This window comes from Mirounga leonina, unplaced genomic scaffold, assembly GCF_011800145.1.
Source record: "Mirounga leonina isolate KUSES-001 unplaced genomic scaffold, KU_Mleo_1.0 Mir_126, whole genome shotgun sequence".
Lineage (NCBI taxonomy): Eukaryota > Metazoa > Chordata > Mammalia > Carnivora > Phocidae > Mirounga > Mirounga leonina.
Window position 1 is genome coordinate 2,621,710 of NW_023270314.1, and position 24,118 is coordinate 2,645,827.

The following is a 24,118-nucleotide window of genomic DNA, read 5'->3' on the forward strand; positions in this document are numbered from 1 at the left end:
CCCCCCACCATGCCATTCCATATGTCTGTCACAAGCCCAGGTTGCTATCCATGCTTCTGACCTACTGGCTGTAGGTTCAACTGAACTCCCTGAGTTCAATTAATTTGCTAGAGTGGCACACCCAACTCAGAAAATCAGTTTACTCACTAGATGACAGGTTTATTATTATAAAAGGATGGAACTCAGGAACAGCCACATGGAAGAGATGCAAGAGCAAGGTATGTGGGAAGAGACATTCATGTCCTCTTGGAGTACACCGCTCTCCCCAAATCTTCATGTGTTCACCAACCCAGAAGCTCCCCGAATAGTTGATTAAATCAACTGTGGCCATTGGTGATTGATTCAACCTCAAAGCCCTCTCCCCTTCTGGGAGGTGGTGATGTGATTGAAATTTCCAACCCCCTGATCATATGGTTGGCTTCACTGGCAACCAGCCCCCATTCTTAGAATCTGTCCAAAAGTCACCTCATTAAAATAACAGAAGACACCTTTATAGCTCCCATCACTTAGGAAATTCCAAGGGAAACAGTGATGAGGACCAAATATATATTTTATTATAGATCACAGTATCACACTAAGATAACTGGCATCCCTTCATTCCTTCTTATTAGATTGGTCTAAAACAGGTCTCCTTATCTCTAGGGGCACCTGGGTGGCTCAATCAGTTAAGCGTCTAACTCTTGATTTGGGTTCAGGTCATGATCTCGGGGTCTTGAGATTGAGCCCAGCCTCAGCTCTGTGCTGGGTGTGGAGCCTGCTTAAGATTCTCTTTTTCCCTTTCCCTCTCCCTCTGCCTGTCCCTCTCCTCTCTCCCCACCAAAATACAAAACAAAACAAACAAGTCTCCTTATCTCTGGTTTTTCATCTATTTTCAACTGTCTTCAGATTAATCTTCCTAGAGTTCAGTTCTGATAATGTTACTTTACAGCTCACAGTGTCTTCATTGGCTCCTCAGCCTCCCTAATTCCTTACTGTGCCCATTGAAGTCCTCCAGAAACATTTCGGCTTACTTCATACATGTTCAGTTCACTGTTTTTCCCTGCAATACTTTCTCTTATTTCACCATCTTCATGAAACTTTTCCTGGTATTCCTAACAAGAGCTCTATCCCCCCTCCTCTGTGCTTCTGTGGTACTTATTGCCTCTAATACATGGCTCATTGAATTCTATTTTTTATATAATTATCTGTGAACATCTTAGTATCTCTATCAGATTGTAGTCTCCCTGAAGGTAAGTCTTATTTCCTATTGATTTGCATATTACTCACAAGCCAATTGTGATACCTTACATAGTGAGCACTCAACAAGTATTTTTTGAATAAATACTTGTAGAGGGAATATTATAAAACTCTGCCACCTCCTTTTTCTAGGTGACACTTGAGACTTACTTCATTATAAATATTTTTCAATGTTTTTGAAACAAATACAAGTTTTAAGATGAGTCATGTCACTCTAAACAACCTAATGTATGACTTATGAGTCCTCTAATCTGGTTCTGCTTTGACTCTGAAGAGTCTTTTTCTGAACCGTTTGTGATGTGCATGAGACTCTTTCTTTCCTAATGATTTACTCTTTAGAGTAGCAAGATTTGTCACATTTCAGACTGTGGAAAATTATATTGTTTTAAGGTTAAAATGGAACAGTGCTTAAAAGTTAAAGACCAGCACAAAAATATTCTTTCTCAAATCTTCTAGATAAATTAGATGTACTGTTTTTATCTTTCCTTGTTTTCTGTCTTCTGTTCTTACGTGTCTTCTTAAATGTCCTCTTTCAAAGGAGATACTTCAAATTTTCTCACAAAAATAACACTTTTATAAGCTGACATGTAATCAAAGTGAGCCAGATTTCTATCATTATTTAAAGGAAAGCCATTGTTGCTGTAGAATTTCTAAGCTTTATTTTGCTGGCATGGGTTACAAAAGAAAGAAAATAAAAGATGGATTAGCAGCATGTTTTTCATCTGTATTTGTTTCTTAAATGTGATGCCAAAAAGCTTGGTGTTTTAGTTCTATAACTAGGATTGGCCTTTTCTACAATGCAAAATTTCCTAATAATTTGTGGTATTATCTTTTTAGCATATTTATTTATACAATATGAAAAGTAGTTATTGCAACAGATCTTTTATGAAATGATTTAATCATCCAAATTAATCCAAATGAATTTGCTTTGAGTGAAAGTGATATATTTAATAAAGTGTTATTGGCTGCATTTCAGAATCCAATATTAAAACTCAGATTTATCTGTATTTATTGGTGTGGACTAAAATGCAAATGTCATATTGAGAATTGAGACTAAACAAAAAGGATCTGCATCTCTGGAATGGGATGGTTGTGAAATAATTTGAGGTCTGGTCCATCACGTTTATGGCTTTTCTGATAGATTTATTAACAAGTATGCCAGGATGGGTGGGAATTTATTTCTAAATGAGATTATCAGTACATTTAATATGTTTAATGAATTTTATAAATTTTTACTGAGAAACCTTGATGAAGAAAATATCTTAGCTGGAGGGACAGGAAAGCTGAAGCAAGAAAACTTGTAACTTCCTTACTACAAGGTCTTTATATCCAGACGGGAAGATCCACTATCTTTATACCCTGAAAAATGAAAGAAAAAAGTTAAAGACCAACATAAAAACATCCCTCCTTAAAACTTCTAACTTGGATGAATTAGTGGGACTGTTTTTGTCTCTCTTTTTAGGACACTAGAGGATAAGGGAGCTCTGTGAGCTCATAGGGATGGCCAATGACCCTGGCGGTCCAAGCATGATACTCTAACACCTACTGTTGGCACAATTCTAGGATGACACTGACACCTAAGATTTCCATCCCCTGTTATTCATACCCTGTATAATCCCCTCCCCCTGAGGTTTGGTGGACCTGTGAAAATGATGAGATCATCACTACCATGATTATTTACATTATAGAAGACTTCCCTGTAGCAGAACAAAAGAGGCATTCTCCTGCTGACTTTGAAGAAGTTGCCATGATATGAGAGGGCCAGGTGGTTAGAACATGAGCCTTGCCTCCAGGGGCTGAATGTGTGCCCCAGCCTACAGCCAGCCAGAACACGTGATCTCAGTCCTACAGTCTCACGGAATTTAATTCTGCCAACAATGTGAATGAGCTTGAAACAGAGGACCCATAGCCTCAGATGAGATCACAGTCCTAAATAACAACTTGATTTCAGCCTGGTGAGATCCTGAGCAGAGAGCCCAGACTCCTCGTTCACAGAAATTGTCAGATAATAAATGTTTTGATTCAAGACATTAAATTTGTGGTACTTCATTTCACAGCAATAGAGAAGCAATATCCACAGTTAATGTGATTGCAAACTTGGGCAGTCATTGCTCAGAGATAGATGTCCTGTCTTCTTTGTTGGAAAACATATTGAAGGTTGTTTTCATGGAAGCTGCCGTAGCCATATACAAAGTTGCCATGTGGAGCACCAGGAATGCAGCAGGAGAAAACGGAGTTGGCAGAGCAAGGGAAGCAGAGATAAATGCATTCAAGTCCTGGCACTTCATTCACTCTGGCCCATCTCAAAGTTGGTTATCTCAAATTCTTAAATCTTGTGAAAGATATTCTTTGCAGTGGCACTTATCCTCCCCAGGATTAATAAGTAACATCATTGGGATTTGATCCCAGGCATCCTAGTTCCAGAGGCTGTTTTCCTAACCATGAATCTCAGAAGAATATCCTTATCCATTGATTACATAATTAATCTCATCCTATTTGATATAATTTAGAGCAGTTAGATCAAGGAAATGAATATGACAAAAAACACAGGTATTCATGTACTACTTTTAGCAGGTCTAATATATTTATATCTTACAGACTTTTTCTAAAGTTAAGAAATAATTTCCTAAATGTTGATTTTAATCTGTTCTCAACATTAAATAATTCTCATATGTTTGGTTAAGCATTTGTTATCCTACTAGTATAGTCATTTTATTTTCTCAAGACTCCTTTGCAAAATTTTGTAGACCTTTTGTATAATGTTGATATTCGAGTCTCAGTTTGTACTGTTCTAAAATATAAAAACAAAACAAAACAAAGTTCACGATCTGAAATCGTATAACAGAACAAAACTGATTTCAGAAGAAAATCTGTTATTTATTATAGATAAAATTTACCAGGAAAGACAAAGGAGATAGCTTATATCTCTCTCATTCCCAATTCCTTAACTCAGAGTTCTATGCATCAGAAGCTGGACAGTGGCCACAGGGTGACGAAACAATGTCTTTCAAAAGTAGCTAAACTTTCTTGAATTCTGACTCTCTTTCTGGTCTTTCTGGATCTCTTGAAAGATAGCAGCTCCCAGGAAACAAGGGATTTTAGCAGTACTCCACTGTATTTTATGAGTAGTCATTACAAGATAAACATTATAGATGAAGAGAGTGTCAAGAAAAATGGACGATAAAAATGGTAGCTGTGAACAAAGAAAATCATAGTTTTTGATGAATTTTGACAATTCGGGATATCAGAGAAGCATGAAAGGATGGTGAGGAATCTGTCACCTTCGTAGTTGAGAACTATTAGGACATGCTCGCCAGAATATGGAAAGTAAAATAGGAATCAACTTTATCATTCTGCCCTGTAGCTGGAAATATGAGAGTAAAATTCTTACCATTCCTTAAGTGGTAATAGAGGACAACCATGGACAATCCATATAACCTAATATGAATAGCCAAAATGGCATGAAAATAAGCCATGAGACCTATGAAAAAGTACTACAAAGCAAAGAAAATATCATCCTAAAAACTGAGGAGAAGAAGAGATTAGCTATTATAAGCACTCTGATGCAGAATTCAGGGGAAGAAACCAGGAAAATTTTTGTTTTTGTCTGAAGTACACAAAATACATGATTTCCATAAAACCATGGAAAAATATTGAGAGGGAAGAATAGTCTTGTATAAAAAGAAAATAACCTGAAGTTAAAAAAAAAATTAGATGAGTTAAAAAGGGAATCTGATATGAATAAATATGAGGAAACAAAATGCATTTGCAGATTTACACCAATCTACACCGATGGAAGTAGAGCAAGTATGAATAACTATTATGGAAGAAAACTTAATATACAATTATGGAGAGCAAAAAAGACAAATAGATGAAGACATAGAAAATGTCATAGGTATGAAAGAAAAACAATGTATACATAATTAATATTTCTGAATATAAAACCAGATTAAAAGGAAAACATATCAAATAAAAATATACTAGCAATAGAAGAAACACCTTTTATATATTTAGAAAAATATTGTGTGAATATCAGAAGATCCAAAGGAAAATAAATAGCGAACCATACCTATACACACTCCCACAGTAGTATTGAATTCAAAACTTGAAGGAAAATTATAATAAGCAATAATTCAAAAAAAAAAGGAAAAGAAATATACCTATAATGGAACCAAATACTAAAATGGAAACCAGACTTTTCTTTTAGAGCACTAAATGTCCAATCACAATGAAGCAATGTCTAGAGTTTTGAAAGCAAACTCTGACCTCAAATTTTTATACTGAGCTTATATATATCAAGTCCTCTGTATGTGTTAAACACTCTAGTAAGTAATTTACCTGTATTAACTCCATTAACCTCACACAAATCCTATGAGAAATTTGAAAACTATGAAGTGTAAAATTATTAAGTTTATTTAGAGTCACACAGAAAAGGGTGGTATTAGGATTTGAACTTATACCTATTTCATCCGAGAGCCTGAGACCTTAGCTATCAAGCTACAGTGTGAATAATGCCTTAGGAGATATATAATCTATATGCCTTTCTGGAGAAAAATTACTTGAAGACATAAGCAACCAAGAAATAAAACAAACTAAGAATTCAATAATGGAGATATTAGGACTGACAGTAAGGACTTCGGTTAATTCACATACAGAACTATTAAATTAGGTTGCAAAACTGAACTTATTTTTATGTGTGTGTTTATGTGCATGCATATATAGCTTTTAATAGAATATATAGACAGACAAAATTTAATTGGGGCACAAAATAAATATGACTGAGAAGGCAGAAAAGTTAAATTCCATATCTTTAGTAAATAAAATACAATTTTTAAAATTTTTTATCCATCTCAAGATTTCTGTAATCTATTTTCTGACAGTAGATAACATTTTTGATAATGTGATAGAATTTTTACTTTAACCAGATCATCAGTCTTTCTAGTTAGCAGTTGTTAGTGAAATAATTCCCCCCCAAAGATGCAGTGTACAGGCAAGATTTCAAGTACCAAGGCCATTTATACAACATTATTAGAAAAAAATGTATGCTAAAGCTAAGAACAAGATCGTTGCTAACCTTTGTGCAAACTAGCAAAAGATGCCTCCTCATGATAGATACATTAGGAAAAGGCACAATGTCTTGTGGATAAATTAGAAAATACCTCAGGAATTATTAGAAACAGCTCCTCCCTCTGGGAAGATGCACTCCCAAATGGGTGTTTGGCTTGGCGAGAGGCCAGTGTCTTCATGCAAAGAAAAAGGCATTCCTTCCTCTGAGTAGAAACAGCTTCTTGTCAGGGTACATGACCTGGCTTGAGAAACATAAGCCAGATTTCAGTACTCCTTTGCCCCTCAGCTGAGCACTTTTATATAGAAACCAGACTTCTGGACCATTCACAGTGACCTTATCTGGGAATATTAGCACAAATGTGAATCCTGATTCACTTGGGCTGTAAGCCTTCTGGCCAGGGTCATAATTTTTGTGTATCTTGAAATCTTCTGAATTTACATGTTGTAACCACAAACTCTGTCAAAGGTTAATTTTAAGAAATTGTTGAGATATTTTGATTTCAATGGTGTTATTTTCTATGTAATGTGAACATTAACCTTGAAATATTACATGATAATTAATTGCCTAGAAAAAGCTCAGAAACCTTTTAATTCCTATTAAGAGCCTCTATTCTCTTTTGGACATTAGAGCCTCAAGGTACCGTATCTGTCTTCTCTCCTTTTCAGTTTAAATTGAATGGAATATATCAATAATTTATTCATATTCATCTCTTAAAGCTAACACGTAGAGGTTTTGTTTTACTACTAATAATTTAATTTTAAAAACAGAATCAAAAGTCCCAGGGTATATTAATTATAGTACTTAAAGGTGGAGACAGGTGAATTAAAGCTTGCAAAATCATTTGTCCTGAAAGGGCACTCTATAAAATTACCACTAAGAAAATGGACAAAGAAAAAATATACAAGAGATAAAATGAGTATATAAAAAGGTTTGAATTCAGTGGCACCATCAGATATCTATTCTACTGTGAGCTGACCTTTTTTCTTATTATATCAATAAGGACTTTTGTCTGCTACTACCTAGTATTGATTATGATAAAGGATAAAAGAAACAAACTCATAAACTTCTTGGGGAAGAAAAAAGTTGATCAGCACTTGTGGAAGACAAATTAGCAAAATGTATGGAAATTCTTCAGCATGTTGATGCCATTTGGGTCCTTCAATTCCACTTCATGCATAAGAGTTTATAATAGGGAAAATGAGAAACATATTTAATATCCATTAATAGACTGGTTAAATAAATCATGATATTTATGAAAATACTATATAGCATATAAAATTTCTACTGCAGGAAAGCTTTTTAGAATATAAAAATTCTTTTTTTTTAAACATTTTATTTATTTGAGAGAGAGAAAGAGAGTGAGAAACAGCATGAGAGGGGAGAGTGGGTCAGAGGGAGAAGCAGGCTCCCCCCGAGCTGGGAGCCCGATGTGGGACTCAATCCCAGGACTCTGGGATCATGACCTGAGCTGAAGGCAGATGCCTAACCAACTGAGCCACCCAGGCACCCCTAGAATATAAAAATTCTTAAAGAAATTTAAAATTTATATATATATACGTATATATGTATATGTATATTCAATTTAATCCCAGATCAAGAGAGGCAGGGAGAAAGCGAAAATAAGTAAAATGACAATAGAAATTATTTAGGTGGATGTTTTATATTCTTTTTCTCCTAGAAAGTGCATGAGTTTGTTTTTCACTCTTCTCCCTTCCAACAGGACACAGTGAACAGCTAAATCCTTATTGATTTAATAAGCTAAAGTTAGCATTTTGTAGTTTTAATGTAAATTTCTGAGCCGGTCAGGAAATATGTACGTGGTTCAAGTACATGCTGACACAGCACATACAGACATTAAATTTGTTATTTACTGACGTGGGGAAGACTCTGCAAGGAACCGATTTAAGGGAAGTGGGGCAGGAGAGAAACAAAAGTAAATACAAGTCGAATTATTAGAGAGTAGGCAGCAGCTCACATAGAACACAGATATATCTGGAAAGGCCAAAGGAATCACTGTGTCTGGGAATGGTCGGTGAGCATGAGGAGTGACAGTGAGCAATTTACCTGCTTGCTCCTGGGCCTGTCGTCATTGTTCAGAGTTCACCTCACAGGGTATTTATTCCCCCTTTATTCCAGCTGTGTTACCCAATTTATCAGGGTAGTCAAGGGGGTATGGTGCTTCTTCCAGGCTCAGAAGTGGTGGGAGAAGCCAGAGCGCCTATGGCAGGCAGAAAGAAAACACTGGTCAGGGGAAGGCAAGGAGGCCGATGGCCTTGGCTGGTCCTCTGCACATGCACTGGGGCCGTTCCTGCCTAGCTGTTTCAGGCGGAATGCATAGAGAATTATCGTGAAGGTGGGAGCAGGTCCAGGACCACCAGCTGCAGAAACATGAGCATGTGTCTGAGTGAATCTGGGCATGAGTATATCAGGAGGAGTGTATATATTGAGTTCAATTTACCACCCACTAATCACCTTTCAACCTACTTGCTATGGTCTGAATTTTTGTGTCTCCCACTCCCTGCCCCACCTTAAATTCGTATGTTGAAATCCTAACATCCTATGTGATGGCATTAGGAAGTGGGCCCTTTGGGAAGTGAGTAGAACATGAGGGTGGAGCCCTCCTGAGTAGGATTAGTGCCCTTCCAGAAGAGACCCCAGACAGCTCCATCATCCCTCCTGCCAGGTGAGGAAACAGCAAGAAGACTGCTGGCACCTTGATCTTGGACTTCCCAGCCTTTATTTATAAGAAATAAATGTTTGTGTTTTATAAGCTGCTTAGCCTAAAAAATAAAAGTATAATTAAACTTTTAATTTGTTACCATCTGGTAGGTGAGAAATGGCTTGTCAGTGTAAATTGAATGTGAAATGCTTTTATTAAAAGTATGCTCCACTGGGGCGCCTGGGTAGTGCAGTCAGTTGAATGTCCAACTCTTGGTTTTGATGGGATCGTGATCTCAGGGTGGTGGAATTGAGCCCTGCATCAGCCTTTGTGCTGAGCTGGGATTCTGCTTGGGATTCACTTTCCCTCTCCCTCTACCCCTCCCCACCATTCTCTCATTCTCTCTCTCTCTCTCTCTTTCAAATCAATAAATAAATCTTAAGAGTATGCTCGATTATCTTTCCAGTGTCCTCAAGGATTATTTCTTTTTCTCTGTAATACCAGTTCAAGTTATTGGCCCATTTTTCAATTAGATTGTTCATATTTTCCTTTTCTGATTTTTTTAGGAGCTCTCTATATAGAAGACTAGCCTTTATCAGTGATACGTTGTAAATATTGTGCTTTGGTCTTACCTTTTTCTTTTGACTTTGACTTTTTTTGTCTTGCAGAATTTGTTTTCACTTTTCTTGTTAAATTTATCAATCTTTTCTTCTGGGCTTCTGGATATTGAATCAGAATTAGAATGACTCTTCCCACTCTTCCCATTCACTATTAGTGAATTTCTCCCATAATTTCTTTAGAAGTTCTAAACTTCTAACTGGTTTTTTGAACATTTTTGAATGTTCCCTTTTAAACATTTAAATCTCTGATTCACGTAGAATTTATCCTCATGTCAATGGATGTACAAATCCAAATTTTTCTTTGTCCAAGTTATTATCCATTTGTCCCAACACCAAGATATTGTCCAGGTCATTATCCAGGTGTCCCAAATCATCATCTCTGATGATCTGAGGGCCACCTGAATCATATGCTACATTCTAAACTTCTAAACTTTCTCATAGATATGTTTATTTAACTAATGCCTACTTTCTCACTAGATTTTAAATTACAGGAGGGTCCACACTGTGTCTGCTTTACTTTACCTATATCCTCAGAGCTTAGAACAGCACCTGGCACATAGCAGGTGCTCAATACCTATCTGTTGTATTGCAGAAAGCTTATGATGTTCTAGGACAGTGTTTCCCATTTTCCCCCACAAATAGGTCTAAATGTGATTTAGTATTTTTAATTTAATGACAAGTATTTTACAGAGAATGAAAATAAAGAAATGTGTGGCAGACAATATACATTATGTGCCTCAGCTGAGGTACATAATAGTTTCTTTCAAGCAATGTTATTTTAACCAAAGATGTTTGATTCAATCTATATGTTAACAGGAGTCAAAGAATACCGAAATGTTAGTGTCTAGATGAAGCATTTTTATTAAGCACAAATAAGATAAAGTCAATTTTTATAAATAGTAGACACTGGGACATTGCAGATGCAATGTTCATTTCATTCTTTCACTCATTTCTTAGTAACCCTGGAGGTCCAAAATATCTAGGAAGTTGCATTTTTTTCTGGGAAGCATGATTTTGAAACCCAAGTACTCACCTAGCTGAAATCTGAACCTCGTCCATCAGGCCCCCGCATCTGCTTTTCAGTGCATCTCTACTGTTTTCTTGTTGCTATTTGACTTCATTTGATCCCCACAACAATCATACCAAGTAGGGCATTCTCTCCTTTTTACAGATGAGGAAACTCAAGTAATTCTATACTGTAAGTGGCAGAAAATTTGGGGATTTGCAAAGATCGCAAGGTATGTTCCTTGCAAATGACAATAATTTACTATATTTAAAAAGTGCAGCATTCCACTGTAGAATTATTAATACATTCAAATAATTTTATTTCATTCTTCATTGGCAAAGCAGCAGCATGAAAAGCAAAATAGCATGCAACTTTGATCGAATGCAAATACATATAAAAAAATCATAGGTCCGTGAGCTAGCAAATAGTTAATTAAATGTTAAATAATAACAACATATTTAATAACAGTTGTAATGGTATAAAAAAATAAAAGTCCAAGATATCCTTCCACTATTTAGCAACTAATGCTACATTTCTCCATTTCCTATTATTGGGATTACTATTATATGTATGTATATACATATGTATGTGTGGCATTTTTTTTCATTTCTTTAAAAGGAATTGAGTTTGAAAGTCTTAATTCTATGCAAAGCAAACTCTTTAAGAATCAAAGGTTCTGTGACAGACACTTTACTATACTGTTCAAAAGAAAAGAGCATAGGACTGGAATGCACAAAGTCACTTGGGGTAAGTCACACGGCTTCTCCAATGACCTGATATACTGCAAAATGAGAGGAATTTGCAATAACAACCCTAATATTCATTCAGGCTTTAAAAAATCTAAAATCCTGTAGTTCTGTGATCTGTCTCAAAGTATCCTACTCTTTATGACTATACAGATGTCAATTCTAACTAATTACATTTACCAGACTAAACAGTGGCAATGAACGAGTACTGTTACCTTAATTTGGCAGACTTCGTAAAGCAAAAAAATCACTATTGGGTGCAACTGAAAATTTCTGCAAAATAATCTTCTAATTGATGACAATATCCCAGGGCTGTGGCATGTTGCAATTATATACATAACTGCATTTCAGCTGAACAACTTAAAATCATTTGATTCTTTAAAATAGAGTAAATCAATACATCTATATTTTCCTAGGAAATTGCATATATTTGTACCAAGTATTAAATTGCCATATCCCAATAGTGTGAAAAATACGTTATTGTTAAATAGTATAAATCTTCCAGTGCCTAAATAATAGTGTTAGAAGGTGACTTCACTTGACATTATGATTATTGCACAGAGTTCCTAGAATCCAAAAGTTTAGTTCCACTGGCATGTGCAGTCTATAGGTTCCTGGAGGGTATGCATGACTTCAGTGCCATTTCCTGAGCAATACAGGGGCACAGACAAGTTTCTCACTCCATTTTCACGACAACATTTGCAGAATCTTAGATGGCTCTCAATATTGATGTTATATATGGTAGCAGATGGGCAATTTCCATCACAAGATGTGACATTTACCTGTAAGGAGAGACAATGAGAAAAGAATTCTTAAAATTTTTAAAAACTGGCTATTCAATTCTTCTAAGATAACAAATGAAAGCAAAACTTTATTATCACTATAATAACTCTCAAGCTTCTATGTTAGAAGACTGCAAAAAATACCAAGTTAAAACTTAGTAACTTGAATAAGTCCAAGAGATGTTCCATGGTGATGCCTAAGACAGCAAGGCTGACATAAATCAAACTCTGAAATAAATTGCACATATAACTAGTCAGGTATGTATAAAATGTTCATCACAATCTAATGATTCTATTGTAATCTGTATTGTATCATGGCTCGTGTAGACTGTAGTATTGGATAGGTCACACTAAATGGGGTAAAGTTAGAACTAAGACTATTTTTGCTGAGTTAAATTGCATAGTTAAGAAAATATGTAGTCAAATATATTTGGTTTTAATTTCCATCTCTCTAGATTGCAATTATGATTCATAACTATTGATTATTTATGCTAAGAATAGTTCACACTTCTTCACAAACAGAATATTTTAATATTAAAATGTATGAATAATCTCAAAGTTAAATATTGTGACACTCAGCATTTTGTTGACTTACAAACATATTAGTGCTGTGACACATATGCTTTTGGAAAGTCACATGCCCTTTATGTAACAAATCATATTTTTCCACTTACAGGATTTTGACTTATACAGTCCTGTTTCCTTATGATTGATTTAATGATCACTTTCTGGCATATTCTTTCTTCTCGTTTGCCTGATAAAATATAGAATGTATTTATTCATCAGAAGGCCCATGTCAGATTGTTTCTTAATTCAATTAAACATATGCCTATATTTAAAATAAAATAATGTATATATTTATATAAAATATAGTCTATATTAAGGTATACTTAAAATTTCCTTCATATATTTTACGTTCGATATTTATTTTCACTTTCTAAATAGATTTTCTCATATTTTTAGCATTATACTTATCTCTTTACCTTATTGTCCTAGAATAGTTATCATAATCATAAATCAAAACATTTAACACATGCAATGTTTGTATCATATAGAGAGATAAAATGTTTAAAATTCTAAAAATATTAAATTATTTTTATAATGAAACATTGTATGTAGAAGTAAATATACATGTACATAATTAGGCATTTATACATATATACATAAATCTTAGAATTAAAAACAGATTTAAAACTACTTTATCTTAATAGATGTTAAGATAAAATCATACATAAATGTAATTGAATTATTTATTAACCATTTTGAAATGTATGGATGAGTCAAATTATAGTTTGTATTTGTGGCTCTGAAATGATCTCTTATGACTTCACATTAAAATACTTTGTATTAATTAATGATACATTAATATGCCTCTGTGCGTGTGATGGATGACCACTTGATAATACAGCTAAGAATATATATTTAATGCTATAGGATAGTGGATGTAAATAACCCCTGAATCAGGATGCAAAAAGACCAAGGTTCTTACTTCACTCTGACACTAACTTGCTTTGTTACTTTAGCAAAGTCACCGAAATCATTCTGCTGAGTTTCCTTGTTTGCAAAAGACTGAAATTAGATCTCCAGTTTCCAAACTAGTTTAGCCACAAAATCTTTAAGTGCTTATATGAAATTCCAACATGTAAAGTATCTAAAAGTTACACTACTGCGGTTGAAGCAGAGATGAGTAGCAGAGATTGCCTGAAATTAAACTGTCCTTCTCAAGGTCACTCTTGACCTTCAAAGTGCTAACTTCGGAGGTCACAGCTTAGTTCTCATCCTACTTAATTTCTCAGCAGCATTTGGCCCAGTCTATCACTCTCTCCTCCTTGATACAGTTTCCACACTTGGCTTCCAAAACACCCCCTTTGGTTTTCCTCCATCTCATTCGTGGCTCCTCCTCAGAATCCTAGGCTTGTTCCTTCTCCTTTCCCTGGCCTCCCACCTATAGCCTGGTCGGAGGTTCAGAATTGGTGATGGAGGGCAGGCTGGTGTGTTCCTTATGGTGCTTTCACTCAGTGGTTAGTTACTTTATTAGCCTTTCTATTCTCATGTAAGAAAGATTAGTTAATAATGAAATCATCTTTAATGTGACCTATAAGGTATCTACCCTCTTCTTTCTGTCACCTTCATCCCTGTGCTTAGCCAAACTTTGCTATTTCCTCTGCTTTCAATACTTTTTATTCTTTCTGGCTGGATTTCCAAAGACATTCATTCTCTACCCAGATGATACCTCCTCATAGAGGCATTCTCTAACCACTCACTTAAATTAGCAACCCAGCTCCCCACTCTCCATCCCTTTTATTCTGTACTATTTTTCTTTATATCACTCATCTCTACCTGGCACAATATATTTATGTGTTCATTGTTTCTCCCCCTTCTTCCTAATATGCACTAGGCAGGCAGGTATTGCATCATTCACTATCATAGTCCCAGTGCCTAAAAGAGTGCCTCATACATGGCAGGCACTTCATAGAAATCAGTTTGATTAGTTAATTCATACAATGAATATAACTGGGACAGCATAAATTTATTGTTAGTTGGCTGAACTTATTAGTACCAAGAGGCATATCCAACTTCCAGTCTCTCCAAGATAGCCCAGTCACCCAGAAGCAAAGTCTGCAGACAAGGATTCTGTGATACCGAAGCAGAAACTATTTCACAAGTCCTTACATGTCAGATGGGAGAAACTGAGGTAGGTTGGTATTTTTCTGCAACTTCAGAGAGCTTGGCAGAAGTGAAAGGTCCTGGGCCTGGGCACTGGACAGGCCTGAGTCCATTACTGATTAGTGCAATCAACTTTCCTAAAGCTTTATTTCCTTATCTGGAGGGGAAACCATACTTACCTCCCAATCTACCTCCCAGAACTGTTGTGAAGTTTGGTTGCAATACAGTCTTCAGGGGGCATAATAGTGCCAATGTGTGGCAGGCAATAAATAGCAGGATTATGGTCAGTTGTATAGATCTTCCCCTGCCTGCTCTCGGATAACAAGATGTACTTACTTGTTTAATAATCAACATGGAGTTACAGAATCCAAGGTCCTTATTGAAATCACAATGCCATTCGCATCTTTGAGATGGGCTAACTTTGTATAGCCCATCATGTTCCAAGCAAATTTGACTACAGAGACTTTTTTAACTTAAAACCTATTAAAATCCTATGCAAAACCTTTTGGGAAATACAACAATAAAGAAATTTCTGATATTTAGGTTAATATTCATCTAAATTAAAAATACTTTATTCATATTCCAGAAGACCAAATTATAAAATAATTAACCACATGACAAACATTTAAATAATAACATTATAAAATGTGCTTCCCTCCTTGCATCATAAGATCTGAATTTTATGAGAAAAATCATAATCACCATGAGCAATTAAAACTAATCTATCAAATTAATGCATGTAATATGTCCTCACTTACAGATCTTGCAACAGCCTTCATTATAAAGCTTTACAATCCCTTCATTCTAGGAAGAGAGAAGGAATAAAGTCAAAACTCACAGTGTTTGTTATTTCCTCTTGGACTAGAAATAGAAAAATAACTCTCAGTATTTTTATTAAATATCACAAAGCCTTTAAAGGAAAATGATAGAAATTTAACCATTTCTAATGAGAATTTGTTTTTAAAATTAGGAGCTGATATTTTGTTTAAATTTTTGTTATTCACTAGTAAAACAAAGTGCAAAAAGATTAACTTACTTAGAAGAGCACTTTACTTATTTATTTATTTATTTAAAAACATTTTAAATAACACCAAAAAAATTCTTACCAAAGCAAAGTACTAATAGGTACTCTAAATAGAGGCCATTATGTTTTTTTCAACTCCTTGAAATAACCTAAAGTACTCTATGAGACAAGACTAAGTTCCTGAATATAACTGATTTTTAAAATGATGTATCTTTTTATCATTTTATTCAAAAATATCCACCACTTCAGGATGACTCTTGCCTAAGACTAAATTAAGAAAATTTTATTGATTATCTTTTTGAATTCTTACAGTAAGCCACTAATTGCTTTTGGTAACTTGCTAATTACAATTCAAGTAACAGAACTTACACTATAAAAATGGATCTGGGAAATAAGATGATGCCTAAGATTCTTTCCAGAGCTGAAATTCTATTTCTCTACTATATACGATATCTACCTACCCAGCCAGCTAGCCACCATCACTAAAAGGGCACATCTTGGGAAAAAAAAAAAATCAGTGAGACTATGCTATTTCTGCATACTTAAGAAAAATATTGCCTACACAATAGAACAAAGTTCACTTTTCATTAGGGATTACTATCTCCTAAATAGTTAAAGCTACGAAGGATCTTGTAAGAAAAAAGTATCTATCAGCTCCAAAAATCTACTTTCCCAATGGACTCTTCTCTGAGAGAATAAGGAATTGGGGTATCTAAGCTAAAGGATCAGCAGTGCTGTGATATATGCCAGGTTCCACCATGGCCTGTGCTCAGAGAAGTTAAGACAAATTTCATTTAGGCCAGCATGAATTAAAAAGGGAATGGCATCATAAATCTGGCTGTGTGTTTAAGAAATAAAATTGGCCAACCTCTAATTGATTATTAATTCATACTGAAAGAGAGGCTAGGTCTGCTGATCAAATGATTTTTCAATAATTCTTTGATCTAGCACAATGTCCGTTCAGGGAGAATCAAAGTTATTTGGAACACCATTTATAACTCAAAATGGCAAACTGAAGAAATATAATGAGCTTTTATGTGTACATGAAAATAAAACGTACAGCAAATAAATAAGCCACAATGTATTTATGTACGACCTTCGAAAACATATTTTCTAAATTATATGTAATACTACATTTTCTTAGATATGATAAAGTACAAACCATTTTGCATTCAGTCTCATTAAAAGGGGGACAGATCATATTGTAGTTCAGAATCATTGTCCCTTCATCAGTCTTAACACATTCGTATGTGGTACAATTATAGTGCCAGGTACTCCCCTCCTAAAAATAAGAGAAAGTTACTGTTTTGCTTATTAAAATCTGGTATGTTTCTTAAGTAGAATATTTCCTATCCAAGATGCAGAGAACTTCCTGTGGCATACAATGTCCATCTGGAAATATTCCCAAACTTATCTAAAAGGATTAAAAATACATAGATGGTGTGTGTGCATGTGTATTTGGTTTCATACTAGAACTGAGATGTAAAAGTCAAATAAAGCGATAGAGAGGAAAGAAACAAATAGGTATGTGTTTCTACTACAAGATTAATTATCCAATTTGCCCAAGTGACAAAGGTCTTGTTTTAATATTCCCTCACTAATTATAAAACAACAAATCATATTAGTTAATATGCCTCCTTTCTTGAGATTTGTTTATTCTTCCTTCTACTCCCTTATCAACAAAACAATTACAAAATCTTTGGATGACAGTGATAATTGACTTTTGCTTCTAGTTTTATATTCCTTATCATTGTTTTAAAACATATTCCTATTCCTTTAACAAATTTTTAAACATAATAACTGTTTATTTCTTTCCTGATTTCAGAATTCTTATTTAGAAATAAAAGCAGCTGGACATATTATAACATAATTATTGAGCTGTAGTTGTCGATCTATATTCTTATTTTTAACCCACATTTTAAGATGCTAGCCATGGGCTCCCTGCTCAGCGGGGAGTCTGCTTCTCCCTCTGACCCTCCCCCTTCTCATGCTCTATCTCATTCTCTCTCTCAAATAAATAAAATCTTTAAAAAAAAAAAAGGGCGCCTGGGTGGCTCAGTTGGTTAAGCAACTGCCTTCGGCTCAGGTCATGATCCTGGAATCCTGGGATCGAGTCCCGCATCGGGCTCCCTGCTCAGTGGGGAGTCTGCTTCTCCCTCTGACCCTACCCCCTCTCATTCTCTCTCTCAAATAAATAAATAAAATCTTTAAAAAATATAAAAAAATAAAAATAATAAAAATAAAATGCTAGCCAAACTCTGGCTTAAAGATTCCTTGTGCAGTAAGGAATTTTGATGAACTTCTTTTTCTCCAGATTCTATTTTAACTTACAAATATCCTTAGATCTTCTATGAACCTTAATTAGAAAAGATCTCCAAGTCCAGGTATAAGAGAAAATAAAATATTCAAATTCAAATAGTAATTCTGTTAATATCCAGTTCAAATAGTACAATCTTGTTTATCTGAAATCAAAAATCAGTTGTTCCACAGAAATTAGATTTCTAGATAACTAAAGCTTATCTTTGAAAGAGCAGGAGTTAACCATCTTGATGTATATTTACCTTGATTGCATTACTTGTTGAGTTCTCAAAAAATTTTCTGAACATAATTTAGTCTTTTATCTACATTTCAGGCTATCACTGTGAATACTAGTCATATAAATAGATGGTTCCTGGATTTATTGATTATAGAGTTTATGTTGCCCTTTTACTAAAAGCCCCAAATTTCTGTGTTTTTTCAAGTAAATTCTGATTCCTTTTCTCTCACTGACACCTATGTCTTCCTCATCATTTTAGAAGGTTTTGTTTTCAAAGCCCCTTCTTTAAAATAATATATTATAAAATAGAAATATTGCTAGGATAAAACAAACAGTATCAACAACACTATTTAAATTGGTAACACTAGTTTGTACATAACTGCGAAACATAGGTTATGGCACAAGAAGACAATTATTCATCTTCTTATTTAATAAAATGCACAGGATTGGAGAAATGTGTTTTGGGGATATGTGACTAATCCCATGTAATTAAGAACACCAGAAGTAAGACCTCTAGATAATTAAACTATTAATGAAAACACTTAAGAATGGCAAAAATAAACTGGAACAACTTTCAGGTAATGTAAGTTACAAAGAATTAGTCACACTCCTAAATCTGATGACATCACTAATAACTGCACTAAAAATAGAAAGTTCCCTTTCTCTTTTCTAGGGAAGGAGTAGGTCAGTCCATAAACCTATATGGAGTTATTATGAGACTATAGGAGCGTTCTGAATAATTATTATATTATTTTTGGTAGAAAGATGTGATACAGCATTACTGACTCTTGAAGTCTTCTTTGTAAAAAATATTCTAAGTCTTTTATCTTATTTACCCACTGAAATCTTAAATACCTGAAATAGTAAAATGTTAACATTGTGAGTTTCAGATTTCTGTTAAAATGCTTCATTTTTTAAATTTCTTTTAAAGATTTTATTTATTCATTTGAGAGAGAGAGAGCACGAGAGGGGTGAGGGGCAGAGGGAGAAGCAGATTCCCCACTGAGCCCAATGTGGGGCTCGATCCCCAGACTCTGGGATCATGATCTGAGTGGAAGGCAGGCACCCAACTGACTGAGCCATCCAGGCACCCCCCACCTTTGTTTTTTAAGATTTTATCAGATGAATGGATAAAAAAGATATGATACATATATACAATGGAATATTATTCAGCCATCAGAAAAGATGAATACCCACTATTTGCATCGACATGGGTGAACTAGAGCGGATTATGCTAAGTGAAGTAAGTCAAGCAGAGAAAGACAATTATCATATGGTTTCACTCATATGTGGAACATAAGCAATAACACGGAGGACCATAGGGGAAGGGAGGGAAATCTGAAGGGGGAGAAATCAGAGAGGGAGATGAACCATAGAGACTATGGACCCCAGGACACAAACTGAGGGTTTCAGAGAGAAGGGGGCAGAGGGATGGGGTAACAGAGTGATGGGCGTTAAGGAGGGCACGTGATGTGATAAGCATATGTGATTATATGCAACTAATGAATCATTGAACACTACATCAAAAACTAATGATATACCATACAGTGGCTAACTGAGCATAATAAAAAAAATAAAAGAAAATGTTTCATTTTAAATGAGTGAACAAAATAATGGTTTTTTTCTATTGGTCTAACAATTAGAATAAGCAATTCTCAAAGCCCATTTTCCTCACATCTGGGAAAAAAAATGAGGATCTATACTAAAATGAGTTTCAGAAATGATTTAAACATATTCCTTTACAGCAGGAATTATCAGAAACTTTAAAATGTAACAAATGTAACTGTGTCTTGTGTGCTGTATATGAGTGTATTTATTGTATGTAGAACTCTGTGTGTGTGTGTGTGCATGTGTGATATTTTTCAAACTTATTTGACATAAAATCATCTTCAGAAAATTGCAGAGAGAGCTACCCTCCAAGGAACTTATTTTAGGAACTAAGGAATTCATACCTCATATATAACTGATGTTCCATTTTCCATTTGAAATTTGCAGGATACATTTTTGCAGGTACCACAGCAATCATAATCACTTGGAGATGGAATGTACACCTGGTGCTGGGTATAATGATAGTACATTTAATTAGCCACACAACAATACCAATATTTTTAATGAATCCATTCTGGAAGTGCTTCCCAATATTACTATATGCTCTCTCAGAACACCTGTAAGCAATTTAAAGGTTGAATTTGAGGCACTTCAAATAATAATTGACTTTATATAGCTGTATTAGAAAGTGAAGAAAACTATTAGCCTTTACATCTAGCAGCCAAGATTCATCAAGCAGGTCAAGCAAGCTATATAGATAAATAGATAATAAGGCTCAAGATCATACACAGGAAAAGGAAAATATGCATTGTATAGATATATTACACATTAATAGAATATTGAACTATTCAAGTGTATACTTCAAATTTATGCAGTATTCACTAGTTAAAATTCTATAGCTGCCATTTTATGATTAATTCAACTCTCCACTGGAATGACTTACAAAGAATACTTACAATGTCACATTCTTTTGAGCAATTCACCATTGTAAAATTCAGAGTGTGAAAGCCTATATGGTTATCTTTTTCTTCCAGACACTCCACTGTATAACAAAAGTCCCCTTCCAAATACTTTATCATAGATTGGCCAGGATTCAATACTGATACTGCTTGAAATACACACACATCATCCTTTTCTAAGAAAAGAAAGTCAATGAAAAGTACTATTTTGAGTTTTTTATTAATCAATCAGTGGAACTTTTACTTATATTTATGTTTTCATTGTGATGTGCAATTTTTTTTTCCAAAACCAATAAGAAGATCTTTACCTCTATATTTTGTTAATAATTCAAGAGTTTACTTAATAATGAATGTAGCACATTTATTCCTTAACATACAATAAGAAAGTGATCTGTAAAGTCAACTCCTCTTTACTGTTTGAACTGTCTTCAAAACTATACTTCATAGCAGATTCCAGAGTTTTAGACTTATCATCAAGCTACTTGTTATCCTCTCTTCTGGAAACATACATGACAATTTGGGGGAGTAGATATAGATGGAAGCAATATCTAAATCAATAGTAGTGGGGCTCTTCATGGTGGCACTAACATTTTATGGTTTTTATTGGTTCTTTTGAGAGAAAATTTTCAATTTTGTTGTGATGCAAAATATAGCCTTGTACATCGTATTCAATGATGAAGGTAGTTGATACAAAGTAAAAGCATATTAATTTAGGCTAGACTAGTGATGAAGATTCAGCTCAGAAGCTCTTTGTGCCTTGCCAACAACTGAATTTAAGCTTTCTTGCATATAAAAATGCAAAAGTTTCAAGCTGTTGAATAAAAGGTTTTTTATTAACCCACTAATACATAATATGAAGATTTGTTAATTTATAGAAAAATCAGTTCTATGTTTTACAATGTTAACATCCATAATGATAGCACAGTGAACAATAAGTCTCCCTTTTAGATGTTTATTTTTAAAATATTAAATATATATATTAAAAAGAACCATAGAATCAACTTTAAAATTCTGCAAAGCCTCTGAAAAAGACATTCATTTTTCTGTCCCATTAACATATTTGTCAGAACATTTAGAGATATTACAAAAGAGGCAACTGAAAAATAACAGTGCACTTTTATAATAAAAAACTGGCAAAATGGCTTAAAATGTGTAATATAACTCAAAGAAAATCATTTTTAATTTATTAATAGTGAACAATAGATACCAATAATATTCATGTCATTTAAAAGCTAGATAAAACATAGTTACCACAGAGATACTGTACACATCCACAGTCACTCTGAAAGTTCCGGTCTATTGCAGTAAATTCTCCCTATTAGAAAGATATTAGTATTAAATATGACTTGTACAGCTTATTATATGACAACTATAAAAATATATACACAGTATAACATTTAGTAAGTTCCCTACCACACAGCCAGACACATATCAGGTGCTTAATAAATATTTGATAGTAAACAGGCTTTGATTAACACAGTGGTCATTTAATTAGCAGCCTACAGAAAAAATTCACAATAAACAATATGATTATGGATCACTTAATCTCTCTAAACTTTAATTTCTTTATCTATTAAATGAGTGAAAGTAGAGAAGATGATCTTTATGGTCTTTAATAACTTGAAAATATTGTTGGAATCTGGGCTTCTAGTGGATAGTTGGAGATAAGAGAATATGTGCTAATCCCGGAAATTTTGGTTGGTGCAAACATTCTTGATCTTCTCTATAGAGGTGGTCCAAGGTTCTGATGTTTGCATGGAGCAAGGCTGCAACAGCATAAAAGCAGGAGCAGAAGAGTATAGTAGAGGGACTAAAAGCACAGACTCAGGAACAAGGCTGCTCTGTGCGCATCTGGCTTTGCTGCCTGCTAGCTGTGGGACCTCAGGGAAGTTACTGAGTCAGGCTTCTCCTCACTTCCCTCATCTCTAAAATGGGTATGATAACACTGCCTACCTCTTAGGTTTAGTTGGAGAAATAAATGGGTCAATTCAGGTAAAGAACTTACAATAGGGTGGACACACAGAAAATGCAGTATAACCTTTAGGTGTCAATAAATTGCTGTCATACCAATCTTAAGCATTGCCCTGTCAGAAACGATATAGGGTCCTCTCAGTGTAGTACCAGGTTTAAAGTTTTAAGAATTGCATTTTTGAGTAATAACTTTTCCTGAGTGCATTTAATTTTCATATGATATCAATAATAAAATTAACTTGATTCTTTTTTCTTTTTTTAAAGATATTTATTTATTTATTTATTTATTTATTTTAGAGAGAGAGCACAAGTGCAACTAAGGAGAGAGGCAGGGGTGGGAGGGGGAGGAAGAGGGAAAAATGCCAAGCAGACTCCGTACTGAGTGTAGAGCCTAACATGGGGGCTTGATCTCATGACCCTGAGCTCATCATGATCTGAGCCAAAACCAAGAGTTGGATGCTTTTTCTCAAGGCATGAGAAAGGTTGCTATCTTTCAGCATACATTTCTTACCTCACACTTTGGTGCATTTATTCATGTTCAACCTAGCCTCTATCTAAAATAGTTCAGCTCCTTTCATCCATTATTCTAAACTATCACTTTCTTCCAAACTTTTCTTGATGGTTAACTTCCCTAGAAAGTTCTCCATGATGATCTGTACCTTGTGGTTAACATTCTGAGTACTGTGTTTATTTTATCATAATAATTCTAGCTAATCCTTATTGAGCTCTTTCTATGTATCAGGTACTATCTAAGTAATTTATATTAACTTATTTTATTGATATGATGTAGGTATTGTTATTTTTATATTGCAGATGAGGAAAGTGAAGCACAGGTAGGAAGAGTCCAGGCCAGGAATAAAAACAAGGCAGTTTCAACTTGCTTTTGTTCTCATTTCAACTTATGTCTGGGCTATAGTTTCTAAAGGAAATGAAGGAGTTATGGCAGAGTAGAAAGAATAAAGGAATACACAAAAGCACACACAGACATAAAACAACCCTTGGTTTGAGTCCTAAAGATCTCAGTCAATCATTTGCTCTCTCTAGACCTCAACTTTCTTATTTACAAAATGTTCGTAGATAACTCTTAAGAAAACACCAACAGTTACATGTTTATATCCCCTCCTTCTCCACAATAGAAGCATCATTGGCACAATTTCTTGAAGAATCACTGGGGACACCTCTCAATATTGAGATAATCTTTTTTTCAATGTTTTGCTTCATTTTAAGACCAGTGAAGTAGATATAAGGCTAGTAGATTCAGTCACCCGTGAAAAAAATAATGGATTGCCTTTTCTT

The 24,118-nt window shown here is 34.5% G+C and overlaps 1 protein-coding gene across 2 annotated transcripts in view; it reads right to left on the reverse strand.

The window, feature by feature from the left end:
- Positions 1-10,890: 10,890 nt before the first annotated feature.
- OTOGL (otogelin like) overlaps positions 10,891-24,118 on the reverse strand; it is a 131,483-nt gene continuing 118,255 nt past the window's right edge. For both annotated transcript variants that reach the window (XM_035002072.1, XM_035002071.1), the window contains 7 exons: positions 22,103-22,166; positions 20,849-21,027; positions 20,297-20,401; positions 16,971-17,090; positions 15,543-15,588; positions 12,792-12,871; positions 10,891-12,117 (listed from right to left, as the gene is read on the reverse strand). In XM_035002072.1, the coding sequence (XP_034857963.1) occupies positions 11,917-12,117; positions 12,792-12,871; positions 15,543-15,588; positions 16,971-17,090; positions 20,297-20,401; positions 20,849-21,027; positions 22,103-22,166 (795 nt within the window). In that variant the 3' untranslated portion in view covers positions 10,891-11,916. The remainder of the gene's footprint in view (positions 12,118-12,791; positions 12,872-15,542; positions 15,589-16,970; positions 17,091-20,296; positions 20,402-20,848; positions 21,028-22,102; positions 22,167-24,118) is intronic.